This window comes from Cavia porcellus, unplaced genomic scaffold (assembly GCF_034190915.1).
Source record: "Cavia porcellus strain 051 isolate PalLab524CR breed Dunkin Hartley unplaced genomic scaffold, mCavPor4.1 scaffold_16, whole genome shotgun sequence".
Lineage (NCBI taxonomy): Eukaryota > Metazoa > Chordata > Mammalia > Rodentia > Caviidae > Cavia > Cavia porcellus.
The window spans coordinates 32,439,459-32,461,498 of NW_026947499.1; the positions used below are offsets into that span (position 1 = coordinate 32,439,459).

General features: G+C 44.7%; 2 protein-coding genes and 1 pseudogene across 2 annotated transcripts; 1 reads left to right on the forward strand and 2 right to left on the reverse strand.

Annotated features, from left to right (window-relative positions):
- Window positions 1-2,535: 2,535 nt before the first annotated feature.
- LOC100725156 (serine protease 29-like) lies at window positions 2,536-4,668 on the reverse strand. The gene is made up of 5 exons (XM_063227081.1): window positions 4,634-4,668; window positions 4,167-4,403; window positions 3,712-3,968; window positions 3,097-3,263; window positions 2,536-3,015 (listed from the first exon to the last, which is right to left on the reverse strand). Exons 1-5 carry the CDS (start codon window positions 4,666-4,668, stop codon window positions 2,851-2,853), a joined length of 861 nt encoding a protein of 286 aa, XP_063083151.1. The 3' UTR covers window positions 2,536-2,850.
- A 1,666-nt stretch (window positions 4,669-6,334) lies between these two features.
- On the forward strand, window positions 6,335-7,211 carry LOC100721373 (uncharacterized protein NKAPD1-like; annotated as a pseudogene).
- Window positions 7,212-19,184: 11,973 nt separating this feature from the next.
- LOC106024995 (serine protease 29-like) lies at window positions 19,185-21,324 on the reverse strand. Its single transcript, XM_023560816.2, has 6 exons — window positions 21,284-21,324; window positions 21,136-21,196; window positions 20,803-20,983; window positions 20,348-20,613; window positions 19,753-19,919; window positions 19,185-19,669 (listed from the first exon to the last, which is right to left on the reverse strand). The coding sequence occupies exons 2-6, from the start codon at window positions 21,194-21,196 to the stop codon at window positions 19,511-19,513; spliced, it is 834 nt and encodes a 277-aa protein (XP_023416584.1). The 5' UTR covers window positions 21,284-21,324; the 3' UTR covers window positions 19,185-19,510.
- Window positions 21,325-22,040: the final 716 nt, after the last annotated feature.

Here is a 22,040-nt window from a genome sequence, read left to right on the forward strand (position 1 = left end):
GAATCAGTGCTTTTTAATTTTTCAGGAGCAAGTCAAGTTGCAAAATTCTTCAAAGAATTTCTGTATCAATTTCCCATCCCATGCAAACATTCTGATTCTGTGGTTTGAGCAACGTCTCCTGGCAGTTTTATTGAACCATGGCATGCTGCAAACAGTTTACTGTGCCCAAGAGTTTATTTGGTCATTCCAGCAGTCAGTGCCAACATAGAGCAATCATGATCCCTAACTGTCTCAAGCTGATTTAGTACATGGACAAGGAGGTAGTTTCTCCTCTCGGTCACGCTACTTTTCCTAAATCGCACTATCCTTGACACAATACTTGTTGCAGTCTGTTCCCTGTTCTGCTTACAAGACCCCGGAATTTATAAAGAGTTTTGGACCACAAAATGTGTCTTCCAGTCACATGGTGCTAACTACACTAATTTTTCTCAGGGACAATAGTTTTGAAGAAATGAGAGGGGGTTCATGTAGTTTCTGACAGGAAATACTGGCAAGGTAAAGACCCTTTTCTCATCTGAGTTTGTCATGAGCTATACAGAAATATGTTGAAGGCCCAGCACTTTGAATGCTATAGAAGGCACACAGTACTCATTGGTCACATGAGGACCCAGTGGGCACAGGTTTCATGATTAAAGTTTCAATTGGAATTCAACTAAGCACTGTCCCCCAGTCTTAGCTCCGGGGAGTTCGGCTGGCAAAATCCCAGGGAGCCTTGAAGGAACTTTGCAGTGAAAGGAATGGGGTACCAAATCCTGTATCCCAGGCAGGTAGAGGGGCTGGAGCCTCTTTCAGTGGAATCCTGTGTGGTCCAGCACGTCAGGAGCTGAGGACTCACCCCTTTCTTCCTGGAGGAGTAGTGTAAGGGCTCAGAGGAGGGCATCAGCCATAGAAGAAAAGGAGAAAGTGTCTACTCAGTCAGACATTCAGTGGCCACAGATGTGGCCCTCCTGAAGCTACATTTTCCAAGTCCTTTGAAATGATAATCGGTGTCACGTGATCGTGCTCCAATACTTTCTACTCACCCCTGTTGAGAGACCACTGAGACCCGCCCATTGTCTATGCACCCCTGTATTCCTGGAGATCCTACAAAGGGGTAGGAAGGGAGCACTGCCCAGGGATTTACCATGGGCCAACCAGTGTTGCTGAAATGGGGGTCACCGTGTAGAAATTGTTCAGAACTCAGTGGGAGGCCAGGATGAGTGCTAATTCCCCATCTCCCTCAGTACCCTTCACACCTCCCCACCATTCTCAGCTTCACACAAGAATCACCACCTTCCCATGCCATAGATCACTTAGGCCAGGCCAGATTTGCAGCCTGTCAGCCCCACTCTGCACCTGTATGGCACAATGAGTCTGGGCTCCAGGAAGCTTGTACAGTGCTCTGCCCTTGAGGGAACAGGGTAACCAGATCGAAACCTGATAATAGTCCTGGCATACCCATGGCCGGGGGACAGAGACAGGCTTCTTGTGTGCATAGCTCAGGCTCACAATAGTATATACATTCAGAGTGATCTCACTTTGCTTTCCGCATTTCGAGAAGTCAGTCAATAAGTGCGATTGAAAAGAGACTAAAGGTACCTGAGGACTGACCATGGGTAGAGAGATGACCAAAAAAGACAATGGGAACTGTTACCTTCTCCCAACTCTCCAGTGATTGCCCCCTGGGGAGACTGCAAGAAGAGTGATACAGACAATGCAACAAGGGAACAGAGCTGCATCTGGGATAAGTGACAATACTGTGTAACCTAGTGAAACTGCAGGCTGGAGCACCATGCCACACTCCATGACAACACTGGGGCCTCAGTCTATAGGGAACATCCCCAGCTAGGGCAGCCAGTCAATCAGCAGTAGTGCCTCTTGAGCTTGCTGCATGCCAGCTGACTGGGTGGCAAGTCCTGGGTCATGAGTGTCCACTCTCTAATTGGTCCAGATTCGGAAATTTGAAGTGCAGCTCTCTCTGATCACAGAAGTGACAGCTGGTAGTGAGCTGCTCCCTGCCCTGTCATGGAATTGCTGATCTGTGTGTGCAAGTGATGTCCCTCCAGATGGTAGAGACAGGGTATGTGGATTCTGGGCTCACAAATATGAATTCTCACCTCCTTGAATTCTCACCTCCCATTCTGGGTGGCATGGAAGATCTGGAGCAGGGACTGAAGCACTGCCCTTCTGGACTGAGCTGAAGGACTGCGCCTTCCAGGATATGGGAGCTGGTTAAATAGGACCGTCATTCCCGGTCACCTGCTTTCTTGTGCAACATATTTAAATTCTAGTCCAAGACATAGGTGAGGCTCTCTGTCACTGAGGGAACAGCTTGACAAGTTCTCAATCTGATATCTATCCCTGACTCCCAAGATACAAGATAGGGTGTGGGACACAGAATAAAGATTGGCATGTGCAGACCTAAGGCACACATGAGCTCCAACTGTGGAGGTTTAAGGCCTTGGTGTCTCATCTGGAAAGAGGCATTCAAATGGCAATCTTGCTTTTTTAATAAATGAAAGACAATTGCTTCTCAGCATGAAATCTCATCAGGATTTTTCATAGTATCTTTATTTAGCATAGGCAGAAAGCAGAAATATCTCAGTTGTCCTCCAACAGCTGAGTGCTTAGCAAATTCGGGTGCCAGGAACTCAGGCCCTTGCCCTACACACCTTACAACCTCCGCTCAGGAACAGGCCACAGGAGCCAGGGACAGGCTCTCACCCAGGAGTATTCAGGAAATTCTAGGGCTCCAAGGAGTTTAGGAAAAAAGTTGAATCTGCATCATGCAAGAGAAGCTGCAGGCCCAGGCACTGGTAGGACGGCACCAGGCACCTCCTTGGTTGACCAGTGGAGAGCCGTATTCTGGACTTAGGAGGAACTCTGAATATGCTGCTTGATCCAGGGCACAAAGAACTCAACACGAGCAAAGATGGCAGGAACATTACTCCAGCTACAGTTACGGCCCCCGCTGACCACTCCCACCAAGATCCAAGAATCTGAGTCCTTGCAGACAAGTGGGCCACCAGAGTCACCCTGAAATTAAAGGAGATGATTAATCCTCACCCTGAAGCATAAATCATTGCGGTGAGTTTAGGGAAAACAAAAAGGACTTACGAAGCATGGTCCGTGGCCCTCAGTGCCAGCACACAACATGTCATCGAGAATAATCCTCCTGTTATGGTAGCCAAACCTATTAGTTTTCTGGTACAGCCGCTCACCGTCAGAGGTCTCAATCACCTGCACGTTCACCTGCTGCAGGTGGTAAGGTGGTGGCAGCAAATCTAGGGGTACGGGAGAGCAGATGGTGGCAGGATTGCTGCTAGCACAGCTCCCACGTATCCACAACTAAAACATGACTATTCCTGGCAGGCACCATAAACTGGCTTAAGATCACATACATGCAATCCAGTTCTCAAGAACCCTGATCCTCAACTTCCCTTTCCACAGAACATATGGAGAACTCAAAATGCACTGGGCTGTGTCCCTCTAGATCCTCAGCTTTGACCTATGAGTATCTCCCCCTGTTGTTGGAAGAACTAGAGAGATTAAAGAGCTTGGGTGCTGTTGTTTCTAAAAAAAAAAAAAAAAAAAAAAAAAAAAAAAAAACCTCTTTTCTGTGCAAATGTGAAATGTTTCTGCCCTCAGTCCTAAATGCATGATCTAAATTTGCCTAGGCTTCAGCTGCTGTGGCACCTGATGGAAAATATCAGGACTGTTCCCAACACTTACCATTCAAACTTGTTTGGCCCCACCCAGTCACCCAACACTCATCATTCTGGGTGACCTCATGATTCAGGGAGGTCAGCTTGATAGGCTTGACATCTGCAGAGCTTTGCACGGGTTCTGCCAGTTGTATCAATGCTACATCAGCACCCAGTGTAACATCAACAAAGTCCAAGTGAACAATGATCTGTTTCACGCTCAACAGCTTGTGGCCTCCATAGAGGTATACATCCCTAGTCATGATGCAGTAGGTTGATGGGATCCTCATTTTGACTGTGGTCAGAAAGAAGCCCCAAAGCCCATTAAAGAGTACTCACTGAGCATGATGGGTTAAGGATCAAAAGTTCTGAGCAAAACCACTCAGAGTCAGGATTTGTGTCTCCAATTCCAATGCCGTCTCCCAAACCACACTCCTTTACACCATATTGTACCCAGAACTCAATAGCCCAAGAAATACTCACTTTATAAAGCAGTGGGCAGCAGTCAGCACCCACTGCGGGTGGATGAGGGAGCCACCACATATGTGTTGCCAGGAAGCCAAGTGATAGCGGTATACCTGCAGGCTGACTTGCCAGGGCCACTTCCCCTTTGGAGCATTGTGCCCTCCGACAATGCCCACCAGCTCTCTTTTGATGGCTGGTGCTAAAATTAATATGTAAAGCTTGAGGAAAGCTGAGCTGTAAGAAGCAATTCTCAACCTGTTGCACACATCCCAGGACCCAGAGGCCAGGGTTTCTGAGGCCTCCAGGGCAGGATGGCATGGTATGGGATCAAGACCTATCTTGAGGATTAGGAGCAGACCCTCCTATGAGGCAGAGAGTTACAAACAGCAGGCTCCACATCTGTGGAGAAACAGGCATGGAGGAGCTTCACTGGCCAGGTAAGGAACAGAAAGTGTCAGAGGAGTGCAGTAGGGATGGGAACTTACATTGGCAAGAATCCACACTCCTCCTCCTTAAGCATCTTGGCCTCTTTATCCTGCAGCCACAGGAAGTAGGCAGGGATTTGTCATAAGGGTTTGACTCATATGGGGGCATGACATTTGTCTTTGAGGTCCCCAATTCTGATAAGTTTGTGATACTATAAGGAGGCTGAGCCCTACTTGAATCCGATCTTTGGAAGAGGGAGTCACACAGGAAGCGGCACTGAGCCTCAGGTTGTGATGGGTGGTGACTGGTGTTGCAGACAAAATGCCCTGTGTAATGTTCCGAGTTTTAGGGTACCCAGAATCAGCACCAACAGGTGAAATGTAATGTCACCAGCATAATCGGGCTTTTTGATCAAGATTGGTGCTCATGATAGTGGCAACTGATATGTGGCAGGACCAACAACCAGAACCGGGAGATACAAGCAGGTCAGTACCACTCCAACCTCACCCAGCTATAGATGTCACACTCAGAACCAGGGGAAAAAACGTTCCACATGGGAGCATATATCCAAAGAATCCAGATCATGGAAGAGCATGTGTCCTAAGGCCCCCTTCTGAGACTCATCTTGCAAAATGTGGCTCCAAGGTTCTTCTGTAGACCATGCTCATGCCCATTTCTGGGAGACACATCCTGAAGGTCTTATAAACCACAAACTTCATCAAGGAATGGACAGCTCACCCCATTACAGGATTGACAATCTGAATTTGGTGGTAGCCCCCCAATGTGCATGGATATTCACTAGGACACAAATCACTATAATTTACCTGGTAAAAATCACAGCATATATGAGTAACAATGGGCCATGGGAACTCAAGGTACCCCAGATATCTCTTTCTCTTTCTCTGTCTCTGTCTGTCTCTCTGTCTCTCTCTGTCTCTCTCTGTCTCTCTGTCTCTCTCTCTCTGTCTCTCTCTCTCTAGCTCTCTCTCTCTAGCTCTCTCTCTCTCTCTCTCTCTCTCTCTCTCTCTCTCTCTGTCTCTCTCTGCTCAGGACACGAAATCTCTTCTGAACAGCATCAGGATTTTCTTTGGGATTTCCTAGAAGCTCCATTTACTGGTGCTGGATCTGAGAGATTTCTGAGACACACACTCAACGACTGGATGCACACCAACATTGTAAAAGCACAAGCCCCGGACTTCAGGGTTGAGTCTGTGTTTTCTGTGGCTGCAGTTGTGAGAATGAAGTGAGACTACAGAGAGGTTGAGCCTTGTAGCTACTAAAGGTGACTTGGCTCCCAGGCTGCAGTAACAGAGAAGAGGAAAACGCTGTGTCTGAGAGAAACCAGGCAAGTTGAAGTGACAGCCAACACCTGCCAGATAGTAGTGAATAATGGTACTGGATGGTTAGGGATGCAGCCTATGAAGCTTCCTGGTGTAGTCATCGAAGTTTGCAAAGTGACATGAAGAACTTCCTTGTAAGGTAAGACACTCAGTATGTTCTGCTCTCTGTAGCAATGGGCCCCTTATCTAAGCAGGAACACCATGAGGCCTCTCACTGGTGATTTTCAATGAACACAGGAATCTCTTTGCCCTGATAAGGATCTGAACCTAAACACCATAAGCATATTCACTGATAGGATCAGAGAGAGTGCTAGGACTGTGTGAGCAGAGACATAACAACCATTAAGATTGGGTCCAGCGCAGTCTCTCTAACATTGTTTCCTCCCTCCACACGTGCAAGAATACTGCATAGGACTGAAAATGTCTAGGGTTCAACTGGGGAGGATTCTCCTTAGCAATGTTACCCAGCAAACAAATGCTCACAATATCATTCAGGAACAATCAGAAAAATAAGAGAAGTATAGAAACAGATGAAGGATACTTACCAGGAAACCAAAAGGAAAATGTTACCCAGCAGTTCAAATCAGATGCATAGTGATGATTTTGAGGAAGAAATTCAGAGAGAACATTGAAGGCCAAAATCTGAAATTTCCTGAACACTGGAAGAGGATTTACTTAAGGCTAAATCCTAGCACAAAAAACCATATGATTATGAACCTATCATACCACGCCAATGAGTTCACAGTGGTTATAAGGAGTTTGATGCTGTGCTTGAAACAGACAGTAATGAGCAGTCAGATATTTCCAATGGGGGAAAAAACATCTCCCCAGATACAATCATCCCACAAACAAAAGAAGTCAAAGAAATTATACCACAAAAAAAAAAAAAAGAAGAAGAAGCAAAGATCACGCAAAAACACAGAAGAGAAGCAAAAAAGTAGCCACAGATGTAATAGCAGATTCCTCAAGCAGGTTCTCAGAAGAAACCAGTGCTTCTAGTACCAGGAAAAGGAAGCGACCACATGAGCACTATAAAAAAAATCCAGGAAAAAGTCTCTCAAAAACCAGTTATATTTTTAGGGGCAGAAAGTCACACTTCCAAATCAGAGGGTTCAGCATGTAGTAGTTCTGAAGAAAGTCAGGAGAGAGACACTAAGAAATCCAAAAGGAAAGGAGAGAAGAAACAGCCCATGTCCCTGCTGTAGCTAACAGTAAAGCACCGAAAAGGAGAAATAAGCGCACAGATAGGAAAGTGGCTACAGATGAAAGATCTGCTGAGGGCTCAGAGGATGACTAATTGGGAAAGAAACATTCTTGTTTCCCACTCCACTCAGAAAATTACAGCTCCTACAACACCTAGCAGTTTCTGCTAGTGACTCCTTCAACACAGGGGGTCTCAAGTCAGAACTGTTGTGCCATCTGTGCAAGTTTGGGCTATTAAATTTGTCCTCCTACACTTGTTAATAGGGAATCTGTTATTTTGTTATGAAAGTTTCTTGAAGAGATTCTGTTTTGCAATTAATCACATTTAGTGTAGACTATATATATAGCAAAGTAAAGGACCCAGAAAACTGAGTCCAATATTGACCTGGGTACACGTATTGGAATGTTGAAATTAAGGGCTGGCTCAAGAGGAAGCAGTGTTCCATGATGTAGTAGCATAAGGGAACACCGCACTGCTGTCATTTACAGTAGATGTCAACACTAACTTGTCTGCAGCCTTGGTGCTTTGATCCTTCTGTGTTTCCACAGAAACACAGCTGTAGTCTAGTTTTCTTAGTGAGGGAATGGGCATAAGAACAAACATTTCTTCCATGGTAACATCCACAGACAACAACAGAAAAGAGACCAGGGTGTTCTCATTTTCTTTATAGCCCTCACATCTGCTAATTGGACAGTAAATTGTTTTGTAGTGCCAGTGTTGTATGCTGCACAAATGCCGTTATATTTAAAATTATTTCTTTTTTATTTTGAAGTGAATAAAACCAAATGGAATAAAACAGAATAGAGTCAATCAAAACAAAATAATACACGTGGTACAGGGCCTCAAAACAAGGTAAAAGGAAATCAATAATAGCTACCATAATGCCTCTTGTTATCTTCAAAATAACGGCCCATATGGTCAGGCATAATAAAATCAAACAAAACAGAACAGAACCGATCAAAAGAAGACAATGAAAGCCATACAGGGCTTCAAAACAAGGTAATAGGAAAACAATAGTGACTAACATAATGCATCTTGTCATCTTCAAAGTAGCTGCCTAAGGAGGCATCACAACCCCTAACTTGAAGATATACTACAAAGCTACTGTGATAAAATCAGCATGGTACTGGAATAAAAGTAGACATGAAGATCAATGGAAGAGATTAGATCATACAACTACAACTACAAAAACACTCAGCCACTTTATCTTTGATAAAGATGGCAAACGTGTTCACTGGAAGAAGATAGTCTCTTTAATAAATGGGGCTGGAAAAACTCGCTATCCACATGACAAAAATAAAAACTAGACCTATGCCTATCAACATGTACTAAGCTAATCAAAATAAATCAAAGACCTAAATATTAAAAGAGAAACACCAAATCTGCTGGAAGCCACAGTAAGAATAATCTTGAAGACATAGGATTAGGTAGAGAATTCATGAACAAAAATCAAACTGCCCAGGAAATACTTCCCAGATTCGATAAATGTGATGTCATCTTACTAAAATATTTTGCATGTCAGAAGAAATCTACAACAGAATAAAAAGGAAACCCATGAATTTTGAAAAAATCTTGGCTAACTGTTCCTCAGACCAAGACTTCTGTCTAGACCCTATAAAGAATTTTAAAATTCAGACCCCTGAAATTCAAAACCCAATCTAAATATGGGCATCTGAGATGAATACACAGTTCTCAGAGAAAGAAATACAAATGGCAAATAAATATATGAAAAAAAATGTTCAGCATCCTGTGTCATTAGAGAAATGCAAATCAAAACCACACTGAAATTACATCTCACTCAAGAAAGAAGGGCCCGGATAAAACTACCAACAACAAATGCTGGAGAGGCTGTGGAGTAAGGAACTCCTCTGTATTATTGGTGGGACTGGTGCAACCACTGTGGAGGTCAGTCTGGAGGTTCTTCAGAAAAGCTGGGATTGGAAGTCCTATTTGATCCAGCTATTCCCAAAAGAATTGAAAACATCATACCACAGTGATATATGTGCACCCATGTTTATAGCAGCACAGTATGTTATAGCCAGATCTGAGAAGCAAGCTAAATGCCCATCAAATGAAGAATGGATAAAAAGATGTGGTACTTTTATACAATGGAGTACTACTCAGCTATAAAGAATGATCACGAGTTTCGGGAGAACATGGTGGATAGATAACAGCAGGTACGGAGGCTCTCTGAGATAGTCAGCTTAATTCCTGGAATGGTGAGGTGTGGGGAGTCCTAAGCAGGGCCAGATATACTCTGCCGACCCAGGAAAAAACTAAGCTGAGAGAAACCAACTGGAAATGCAATCCCAGTGCTATGACTAGAACAGCTAAGGTCTCAGTGCCGAAGCTGGAACCTGCATCTCTGGAAACCGTGGCTTGAATTTCCTGCTGCCACTGTTGCATCTGAATCGTTACAGCAGGGATAAAGATGCAAAAGCTCTGAGAGTGGGAATTAGTGAACCAAATTGAGAGCAGAGCAGGCAGGGAGCCCTGCATTGACCTGTGGTGAGTGAGAGGAATGGGGGCTTTTCCATAGACTAGGAGGCTCCAACAGAGGACATTCTGGGACTGGCCAGACTAGCCGGAACAGGATGCTGCAGTGACTTCAGTCACATATTCCCCTCTCAAGCCGGATTGGTGGGGAGTGCTTGACCTGCATGACGCCACAGACTAAGACCCAGTAGGCTAGCCCAAACCAGGTCCCTGTGTCTGAAAGTGCACCCTAATACAGTAAAGCCTTCAGCAGGTTAACTGACCTGGAGGGGCAGGCCCAGCATAGGCTGCCCAGATCTGTATCTCCCTAGTATACTGCAGTGGGTGGGAACACCTAGCCAGCATGATTTGAACAAACTGTAACTGACAAAGAAAGAAACTGGGCCTCCTATACACGCTTGTATGGAAGGAACAAAAAGTATGGGAAGAGGGAGCAACAAGAAAGGGCCCTCAGGCCCCAATACTGAAAAAACAGATACAGGAAAGGTAAAAGCAAAGGAGAATGAGGACAGAAAGCATGCAGTATCAGGCACAGCACCAATAGACATAAAATGATATCTCCAGAACCTCATAGACAAGTTCAAAAGTGAAATATTTAACCAAGTAAAGCAAGATATAAGTAGAATAGTTAAAGAAATGCTAAGCACCTCCCAAGAAAAAACAGATGGAAATTGTTTGATGGAGAAAATAGAGAAAACGTAGAATACATGAAGCAGGTTCAAAGAGATTACCAGCAAACTAAAAACTCTATTGAAAGCTGGCATAACAGCTTGAAAGAAACTAAGGATAGATTATCTGAACTGGAGGGCAGATTTGTAATGTGGGAGCATGAAAGGAAAAACTTCTTTAAAATACCAAGGAAACAAGCAGTAATAATACAAAGGCTAGAAGATGATAAGAGGATCTATAACTTAAGAATTAAGAACATAAAAGAAGAAGTAGGGACTCAAACAAATGAACTACAAAAGCTATTCACAGAAATAATCCAGAGGAATTTCCCTAATTTAGCAAAAGGTAAAGATACTCAGATGTATGAGGCATACAGGACCCCAGCCACCTACAACCCAAACAGAACTACACCCAGGCATATAATAATCAAAATTCCAGAAATCCAATATAAGAACAGAATATTAAAAGCTGTCAGAGACAAGAAACAGATCACTTACAAGGGAACACCCATCAGAATTACAGATACTTCTTGGCACAAACCATCAAATCACCAAGAGCATGGGGCGAAATAATTCAAGTTGTGAAAAACAATAACCTCCAGCCAAGACTGATACAATCCTGCACAACTGTCCCTAGAAATTAATGGAGAAACAAGGTGCTTCCAGGATAAAGAGGAACTAGGGGAATTTGCAATCACCAATTCAAGTCTACAGAGAATACTGCAGGACATTCTAAAAGAGAAAAATACCAAGATTCCAGAAACAGTAGCAGAGAGGCTACAATGAATGGAGCAGAAAGTAAAATGAAGAAGACAAACTGACAACTAATAACAGAAAAAGAGCTCAACAGAAATGAGATGGAAAAGGTTGGATGGTATGAACGGCTATTTTGGAAAAAACAAGACATCATAATAGCTAGTGCTGATTTAATATCCTCTTGTTTTGAAGTCCCATCAAGCTTTTGTTCTTCTGTCTCCATCAGTCTTAACATGTTATATCATATTGGATTTTATTAAATGTGATAATATAAACAAAAACTTTTATAAACAAGAAGATAATACAGAAACCATTGTTCATTTTCTGTTAGTTGGTTCTAAATATCCTATAATATTGTAATTCTCTTGAATGGTTTTACATTGTCTTGATATGTTTGATGCTACACTATACGAAGTTATACTCAAATATTTCAAGGAAAGAGACACTATGGTGAACTACTTTTATGTCGGGATATCTTGTGGTGAAACACTATTTTGCTTAAATGGTTATGTTCTGACCTGTGCTGTTTTGTTGATATGTCCTCTTTTATCTCAATCTCCTTTTTTATTATTTATTTTTTATTTTTATCCTTTTAGTTAAGGGAAAAAATAAATAAAAAATAGCAGCATATATTATAGTAACCTACTTTGATTTCCTATTAACTTGATTTGAAACCCTGTATTGCTCTCACCATCTTGTTTTGACTGATTTTATTCTATTCTGTTTTGCTTGATAGTACAAAGTTTGAGAGTATAGGCAACAACTGTGAAGACAATAGGGTTCACTATGATGCCCATTCTGGTTTGATTATTATCTTCTTTGAAGTCCTGTAATGTCTCCAGTGTTTTGGTTTTACTGGTTTTGTTGTTTACTATTTTGTTCAATTTTATTATAACTGGTGATATAAGCAATTCTTTTTTAAGATACCAAGACGCATTATGGTAACCATTGTTTATCACCTTGATTTGACTGACTCTATTTTCTTATGTCACATTTGGTTTTATTCTCTTTTTTAAAAAAAAGTAATAAGAACTGTAGGAATAATAAAACCCAAAATGTGTAATTGCTATTGTAAAAAAGAAAGGAAAAGGAAGTGCTCTAAAGGATATAACTGCATGTATATTTAAGCGTGTAAGATATATAATCATATTACTGAGTTTTTGTTGGATCATTGAACAGAACTGTTTGCAGTCTCACTGTTTGAATGTCCACTTTACATGCTTTAATTTTGTAACTTGAACAACTATTTCTAAGACAACAATATGCAATCTATTAATTAGTAATTTCTTACTGTTTATTTTTTTGAAATTCTGTATTAGTTGTACCCTTCTTCTGTTTTTTTCTTTTTCTCCTTGAATAAAATTCAAAAAAAAAAAGAATGATCACATTGGGATTCCTATAAGTAAATAGGTGCAACTGGAGACCATACACATAAGTGAAATATATCAAACTCACAAGTGTAAATAATGTATTGTCCCCCTAGCGTAAGAACTAATAACACTCTATATGCCGAGTCACATTACTAGGAGGCTCACCCTGAAATTCTTACAGACCACAGAGGTCATCTGGGAACTGACAGGACATCTCACTAAAGACTGGCAAGCCAAAATTGAGGGTAGCCTCACCCCATGGAACAGATACCCATTGACTGAGACTGGACACCATTATAACTGAGTCTGGTGAGAACCATGGCATATCTGAATAATAGATGGCCTCTGGGATTCCCAAGGTGCTCCAATGACTCGCTGTTTCTCTGTCTCTCTGTCACAGTGTCACTGTCTTTGTCTCTGTCTCTGTCTCTGTCTCTGTCTCTCTCTCTCTCTCTCTCTCTCGCTCTCTTTGTTTCTGGACAGACATTCTCTACTGAACAGCATCAGGCTCTGCCTGGGGACCTCCTAGAAGTCACACAAGATGGTGCCTGTTCTGAGGGGTTTCCTTCAAGACACTCAAGGACAGGATGGATGCCAAGATTCCAGAAACAACAGCACTGGAATTCAGGGCCATGAGTCTATGTTTTCGAGGACACCAGTTGTGATAATGCTGTGATGCTACATGGAGGATGAGCCTTGTGGTCAACAGAAGTTGCCTAGTTCCTGGGTTGGAGGAAAAGAGAGGAGGATAAAGAACTATCTGAGAAATAACAAGAATGCCTGACGTGACAGACAACACCTGAAGACAGGAATAAACAACGGTACGGGCAGGTTAGTGATACAGTCTGCATGCTCTTCTGGTACAGCCAACACAGCCTAGTAAGCAGCACAAAAGCCACCTTTGTGAGAGACACAGTCTGCATGCTGCTCTCTGTAGTAATAGGTCCCTTTTGTAGGTGGTATCAACCTGACTAATGATCATGAGTGGGACTGAGCACAGGAAAATGATGGCCCTCATAGCGTCTGAATCAAACCAACATGGGCATATTCCGTAATAGGATCAGAGAGAGCACTCACGCTGTAAGAGCGGTGTCACACAACCATTAAGATTGGGACCAGGGCAATTTCTCTCAGACCACTTCCTCCCCCCACCCACACACACAGCACAAGCATGGGGCACAGAATTGAAGAATGTCCCAGGTGCTGCTAGGACTGGTCCTGCTTAGGAATGTCTCCTGACAGACAGTTGCTCACAATAAAACTCAGGAAGAATCAGGTGTGTGGAAAATAAAAGTAAATAGGTGGAGAACACTTACCAGAATACCAAATATAAAATGTTAAACAGCAATTCAAGTTGGGCATGTAGTGATTGTTTGAGGAACAAAGTCAAGGACAAAATTGGCAGCCAAAAGCTAAAATTTCCTGGACACTGAAAGATGATTTTCTTAAAGCTAAATCCTGAAACAAGAAGTTATATGATTAAGGGCCTGGGGATTTAGCTCAGCTTCATAAGCGCCTTCCTTGCAAGTATGCGGTCGTTGAGTTCGATCCCTGGCACCGATAAAAATGAAAAAGACAAAAAAAAAGAAGTTATATGACTATCAAGCTATGGAGTTATATCCCGAAGAATTTAAAGCGGACAGTAGTGATCAGCAAGATACTACCAATGGGGGTCGGGGGGGAGGGCTCAGAAAACATCATCTACCCATGAATGGCACAAACAAAAAAGGGAAAGAAGTCTCACAAAAAGAAGCAGAACAAAAGTTAAAAAAAAAGAAAAAAGAAAAGCAAAGAAGAAACTGCAGATGTAATACCTCTGCACTCACACTACATATCACCCAGAACGTGACAGCAGCAGAAGTACTCACTGTTGAATGCAGTGGGGAGCAGTCAGCATCCACTGCAAGCAGATGAGGGAGCCACAAGGTCTGTGCTTCCAGACAGACATGTGGAAACTACATCTTCAGGCTGACTTGCCAGGACAACTTCCCTAGAGGGCATTGCGTCCCCTCACAATGTCCACAAGCTCTATCTTGATGACCTGTGCTGCAATTAATACGTGGAACATTAGGAGGCATGTCCTGAGACAGCTAACCCTCAACCTGCTGCACACATCCCAGGAGCCTGAGGTTAGAGTTTGGAGAGTCCTCTAGAGAAGGGCTGGAATCATGCGGGATCAAGACTCGCCTTGGGCCTTAGCAGCTGAGTCCCCACATGGAACAGAGTCACAAACGGGAGGTTCATCCTCTGTGGAGGACAGAGGCATGCAAGGGCTGGAGTTGCCAGGTGAGAAATGGAGAGGGCCAGAGCAATCAGGGGTGCAGCAGGGAAGGGGACGTACCATGATGGGATGCCACAGTCCTTCTTTCTAGGTCTCTTGTTCCTTTATCCTGCAGCCATAGGAAGTGCCCAAGGGATTAACTTGCTTTGCCCTGGTGATGAGGACAAGCAGGAAGTGCATTGGGCATCAAGTTGTGACGGGTGGTGACTGATGATGCAGACAAAAGATCGTATGTCGTGTTCTTGATTCCAGGATACCGAGACTCAACATCAGTAGGCGAAATGTAGTGTCAGCAGGGAGCTTGGACTGCTTGCTCCAGGATGGTGCTCGCAAAAGGGTCAGCTGATGTCTGACAGGACCTGCAACTAGAGGCTGGAGATACAAGCAGGTCAGTACCTCCCCAACCTTGCCCTCACTGTAGAAGTCACACTCAGAACAAGGGGAACAAACATTCCACATGCGGAGCACACATACAAAGCATACAGACCATGGAAGAGCACGTGTCCCAAGGCCTCCTGCTGGACCTCTCTTTGAGAAATAGCCTCCATGCTGTCCCTGCATACTATTCCCAAGCACATTACTGGGAGACATATTCTCAAGGTCTTACATATCACAGAGCTCATCAGGGAGCTGACAGCTCATCTCAATACAGAATTGGGAATTCACAATTAGGGTGCCCAATCATAGAGAATACATACCCATTATCTGACACTCTAGAGCACTGTGACTGACCATGGTGAGCACCATGGCATATCTCAGTAACACATGGGCCTTAAGAGTTCCAAGGTGACACAGCTGATTCACGTCTTTTTCCTCCTGTGTTCTCTCTCTGTCTCTGTGTGTCTCTCTCCTTCTCTTTGTCTCTGTCTCTGTTTCTGTATCTGTGTATGTGTGTGTGTGTGTCTGTCTGTCTGTCTGTCTGTCTGTCTCTGTGTGTGTATGTGTGTGTCCATGTATGTGTTACCACTAATGGAAAACTATTCCCTTCCCTAGAGCATCAGGCTTTTGCTTTGGGATTTCCTAGAAGTTCCGTTGCTGCCGCCGATTCTGAGGGACTTCCCACATACACATTCCATTACAGGATGAACGCCAAAATTCCAGAAGCACCAACACTGGAATTCAGGACATGAATGTTTTCGTTTGAGAGACACAGCTGTGAGAATGCTGGGATACTACAAGGAGCCTGAGCTCTATAGTCACCAGAGTCTTCCTGGCACCCATGCTGGAGGAAAAGAGAGGGAGCACAAGGCTGTGTGTGGGAAAAACAAGGTGTGAGATGACAGTCAACATCTGCAGACAGGGATAATCAATGGACCTGGGAGTCAGGGATGCACCTTGCATGCCCTTCTGGTACAGCCACCACAGCCTGGTAAGTGACATGAAGACCACGTTTGTCAGAGACACATTCTGTGAGCTTCTCTCTATAGCAATGGGGCTCTTATCTGAGTGGGATCTACCACTCTAGTGGTGGCCCACACAACCACCCACAGTGTCCAGTTGCTTATTGCAGTGCTGCAGATCCCAAAATTTGAAAAGTGCATAGCCTTGAAATCACGTTTTCTCCATTTTATTGTATAACCAGTCTTTCAAGGAACACCTTGATATCTGATTCAAGAATTAAGGCAGCAAAGGGAGGAGAAACAGGGAAAAGACAGTCATGTCAAGTTTTTCATGCTTTCTTAGTCATCCCTCAAACATATGCAGGCACAAATGTAGACTCAGTGTTGTCAAGTAAAGTGGCTTTTAGGTTTCCAGGAGTAACCAAGGCCATCATGATCATAACCTCCAAAAAAGAGATGTTCTCTGCAGTAGAGCTACTGGGACAATAATAATGTATTGCCCAGCTGTATAATCTCCCCACTTAGTGCTTTTTAAGTTGTCAAAGAGCAAGTCAAGCTGGAAAAATTCTTTAAAGAATTTCTATGACAATTTCCCATTCCATTCAAACATTCTGCTTCTGTGGTTTGAACAGGGTATCCTGGCAGGTTTATTGAACCATGGCATACTGCAAACAGTTTACCGTGTTCAAGGTCATATTTTGTCATTCCAGCAATCAGTGCGAACATAGAGCTATCATGACCCCTAACTGTCTCAAGCTGATTTAGTGCATGAGCAGAGAGGTACTTTCTCATCTCGGTTATGCAACTTTTCCCAAACCACACTGTCCCTCAGATAATACTTGTTCTAAAAGTCTGTTCTCTCTTCTGCTTATAAGATCCCTGAATTTATCAAGAGTTTTTAGACCACAAAATGTGTATTCCATGTGCCTGGTGGTAACTACACTGATTTTTCTCGGGGTCAATTGTTTTGAAAGAAGGGAGAAAAGTTTTCATGCAGTTTCTGATACATAAGAAATACTGGCAAGCTAAAGACCCTTTCCTCATCTGAGTTTTATCACGAGCTACAGAAACATGCTGAAGGGACCGCACTTTGAATGCTGTAGAAGGCACACAGTACTCATTGGTCGCACTGAGGATCCAGTGGGCACAGGTTTCACGATTAAAGTTTCAATTGGAATTCAAGTGATCACTGCCCCCCAGTCCTATCTCCTGGGAGTACTACTGGCAAAATCCTGGGGAGCCTAGTCATTGTCAGAGCCTAAGAGGAAATTTGCAGTGAAAGGAATGGGGCACCAAATCCTATATCCCAGGCAGGTAGGGGGGCTGGAGCCTCTTTCACTAGAATCCTGTGTGGTCCAGCATGTGAGAAGCTGAGAACTCACCACTTTCTTCCTGGAGGAGTAGTGTAAGGGCTGTCAGGGGAGGGCATCAGCCATAGAAGAAAAAGGGCCTACTCAATCAGACATTCAGAAGCCACAGATATGGCCCCTCCTGAAACGATGTTTTCCATGTCCTTTGAAATGATAACTGGTGTCACCTGATCGTGCTCCAATATTTTCCACTCACTCCTGTCGAGAGACCACTGAGACCCGCCCACTGTCTATGCACCCCTGTATTCCTAGAGATCCTATAAATTGGTAGGAAGCAAGGGCTCCCCAGGGCTTTTGCCAAGCTGTGTTGCTGAAATGGGAGTAACAGGGGTAGAGATTTTTCAGAACTCAGTGGGAGGCCAGGCTGAGTGCTAATTCCCCATCTCCCTCAATACCCTTCACACCTCCCCAGCATTCTCAGCTTCACACAAGAATCACCACCTTACCATGCCACAGGTCACTTAGGCCAGACCAGCTTTGCTGCCTGTCAACCCCATTCTGCACCTGTGTGGCACAAATGAGTCTGGGCTCCAGGACACTTGTGCAGTGTTCTGCCCTTGAGGGAACAAGGTAACCAGATCTAAACCCGTTAATGGTTCTGGCATACTGGGGCTGGCAGACAGAGACAGGCTTGGTATATATCTACTCAGGCTAGTGCAGACATTCAGAGTAATCTCACCTTCGTTTCCTCATTTGGAGAAAGTCAGTCAGAGAAGTGCGACAGAAAAGAGACTAAAGGTACCTGAGGACTGACCATGGGTAGAGAGATGTCAGAAAAGACAACAGGAACTGTCACTTTCTCCCAACTCTCCAGTGATTGCTTCAGCGGAGACTGGAAAAAGAGCAGTGGACAGAAGCCAGCAAGGGAACAGAGCTGCACCTGAGATCCATAGGTGATAATACTCTGTAATCCAGTGAAACTTCAGTTGAGAGCACCATTCCACACCCCATGACAACACTGGTACCTCAGCGTATATGGACTGCCCCCTTCTAGGGAGGCTGGCCAATCAGCAGAAACAGCTCTTGATCCTGCTGGGTGGCAATTGACAGGGTGACAATTGCTGGGTGATAAGTGTCCATTCTCTGATTGGGGTGCTGAATCTGAAAGTGTGCACTGGCCACAGTGGTAGTGAGCTGCTTCTTGCCCTGTTGTGGAATTTCTGGTCTGTGTTTATAAGTGATGTTCCTTGAGATGGTAGGGGCAGGGTATGTAGATTCTGGACTCACATGTTCACATCCCTTGCCTACCTTCCCCCTACGGTCTGGTTCCTAAGCCCTAACTTCACTCATCACTGCATTTGTCTTTACCTTTTTACTCTGCTGCACTGCTTGAGAGCACAGGCCATCCCTTGAATTCTCATGTCCTCCTGTGGGTGGCCTGGAAAATCTGGAGCAGGGACTGAAGCACTGACCCTCTGGTGGACTAGTCTGGAGAACTGTGCCTTCCTGGGTACAAGGAGGTGGTTAAATAAGACCCTCATTGCTGTTCATCTGCTTTCTTGGGCAACATAGTTAAGTTCTGGTTCAGGACACAGGTGGGGCTCTCTGTCAATGAAGGAACAGCTACACAATATCTAAAGCTGATAACTGTCCCTGAGTTCCAAGATACAAGACAGGATGTGAGACACAGAAAAAGGATTAGCATGTGCAGACCTGGGACTCACATGAGCCCCAACTGAGGAGGGTTAACGCCTTGGTTCCTCACTGGGAAAGAAGCGATCAAATGTCAGTGCTGCTTTTGGTTATAAGAGAAAGGGCAATTTCAACTCAGCACAAAACTTCATCAACATTTTTCATACTATCTTTATTCAGAATAGACAGAAAGCAGAAATATTCCAGGTGTCCTCCAACAGCTGGGTTCTTAGCAAATTCAGATGCCAGTATATGGAACTCAGGCCCTTACCCTGCACACCTTGCAACCTCCCCTCAGGAACAGGCCACAAGAGCCAAGCACAGGCTCTCACCCTGGAGTATTCAGGAAATTCTAGGGCTCCAAGGAGGCTAGGGAAGAAGTTGAATCTTGCATCATGCAAGAGAAGCTGCAGGCCCAGGCACTGTTGGAGGGCAGCAGGCACCTCCTTGGCTGGCCAGTGGAAATCAGTAAACTGGACTTAGGAGGAACTCTGAATATACTGCTTGATCCAGGGTACATAGAACTCAACGCGTGCATATACACCAGGAAGCCAGCCACAGCTTTCCCCCCAGCTGACCACTCCCACCAAGATCCAAGAATCTGAGTCCTTGCAGACAAGTGGGCCTCCAGAGTCACCCTGGGGATGAAAAGAGTCAATGAATATTGGCTCTTAAGCATGGATGTTGTTGGTGGACAGAGATAAGTATAGACGGAACTCACTTGACAGGAATCACGACCCTCACCACCAGCACACAGCATGTCATCAAGGATGATCCTCCTGTTGTTTTGTTCATCCATACTATAATTCTGGTGTAGCTGCTCACAGGCATAGTTTTCAACAATGTGTACATTCACCTGTTGCAGGCGGAAAGGTGGTGGCAGCCAACCTGGGGTAGGAGAGAGCAGAAGGTGGCAATATTCCTGATGTCACAGACTCCCACCCATCCCCTACTGGAACATGACTATTCTTGTGGGGCATCAAAGACTGGCTTAAGAACAGATACACCTAATCCAGGTCTCAGCAACACTGATCCTCAACTTTCCTTCCACAAGACATGTGGAGGATCCAAAATGCACTCGCCTATGTTCCTCTAGATTCTCTGAGCTTTCACCCAAGGATATCTCCACCTGCCATTGAAAGAACCAAAGAAAAAAAAGAAGGTGTGTGTGCTGTTGTTTCCAAAAAAGCCTCTTATATTGTGCAAGTAATATGAAGTGTTTCTGCCCTCAGTCCTAAATTTATGTCCCAGACTTGCCTAGGCCTCAGCTTCTGAGGCTCCCAATGGAATATATCAGGAGTGCGCCCCACACTTACCATTAGAATTCTCGTGGCCCCACCCAGTCACCCAACACTTGTCCTTCTGGGTGACCTCATGATTCAGGGAGGTAAGCTTGATGGGCTTGACATTGGCGGAGCTATTCACAGGTTTGCCCAGTTGTATTAGTGCCACATCAGCACCCAGTTTAACATGAACAAAGTCTGAGTGAACAATGATCTGTTTCACTCTCAACAGCTTGTGGTCTCCATAGATGTATACATCCCCAGCCAGGATGCGGTAGGTTGATGGATCAGCATTTCGACTGTGGTCAGAAAGAAGCCCCAAAAGCCCATTACAGAGTACTCACTGAGCACCATGGGTTAAGGATCAAAAGTTCTGAGTAGAACCACTCAGAGTCAGGATTTGTGTCTCTAATTCCAAAACCACTCCCCAAACCTCGCCCATTCACCCCACATTGCACCCAGAACTCAACAGCAGGAGAAATACTCACTGTCCAATGCAGTGGGCAGCAGTCAGCACCCACTGCGGGTGGATGAGGGAGCCACCGCATGTGTGTTCCCAGAAAGCCAAGCTGTAGTTGTACACCTGCAGGCTGACTTGCCAGGGCCACTTCCCCTTTGGAGCATTGTGTCCCCCGACAATGCCCACCAGCTCTCTTTCGATGGCTGGTGCTAGAAGTAATATGTAAAGCTTCAGGAAAGCTGAGCTGTAAGAGGCAATCCTCAACCTGTTGCACACATCCCAGGACCCAGAGGCCAGGGTTTCTGAGGCCTCCAGGGCAGGATGGCCTCCAGGGAGCCTCCAGGGTAGGATCAAGACCTACCTTGAGGCTTAGGAGCAGACCCTCCTATGAGGCAGAGAGTCACAAACAGCAGGCTCAGCATCTGTGAAGGAGACAGGCATGGAGGAGCTTCAGTAGCCAGGTAAGGGACAGAAAGGGTCAGAGGAGTACAGTAGGAATGGGACCTTACATTGGCAAGACTCCACACTCCTCCTCCCTTAGCATTTTGGCCTCTTTATCCTGCAGCCACAGGAAGTAGGCAGGGGTTTGTCATGTGAGTTTGACTCATTCGGGGGCATGACTCTATGCTCTGATAATTTTGTGATACTATAGGGAGGCTGAGCCCTGCTTGAATCCGATCTTTGGAGGAGGGAGCACACAGGAAGGGGCACTGAAGCTCAGGTTGTGATGGGTGGTGACTGGTGTTGCAGACAAAATTCCCTGTGTCATGTTCTGAGTTTCAAGGTACCCAGAATCAACATCAACAGGTGAAATGTGGTGTCACCAGGAAAACTGAGCTTGTTAACCAAGAGTGGTGCTCATGAAAGTCTCAGTTGATGTGTGGCTGGACCAACAACCAGAGCCTGGAGATACAAGCAGGTCAGCACCACTCCAACCCCACCCAACTATAGATGTCACACTCAGAACCAGGGGAACAAACATTCCACATGGGAGCATATATCCAAAGTATCCAGATCATGGAAGAGCACGTGTCCTAAGTCTGTTTACCAAGACTCATCTTGCCTAATGTGGCTCCAAAGTTCTTCTGCATACTGTGCTCATGCCCATTTCTGGGAGACACATCCTGAAGTTCTTAAAAACCACAGAGGTCATCAAGGAACTGCCAGCTCACTCCATTACAGGATTGACAATCCAAAATTGGGGTAGCCCCCCCCCACAGTGCATGGATATACACTATAGCATTCCTCAGTAACTCATGGGCTATG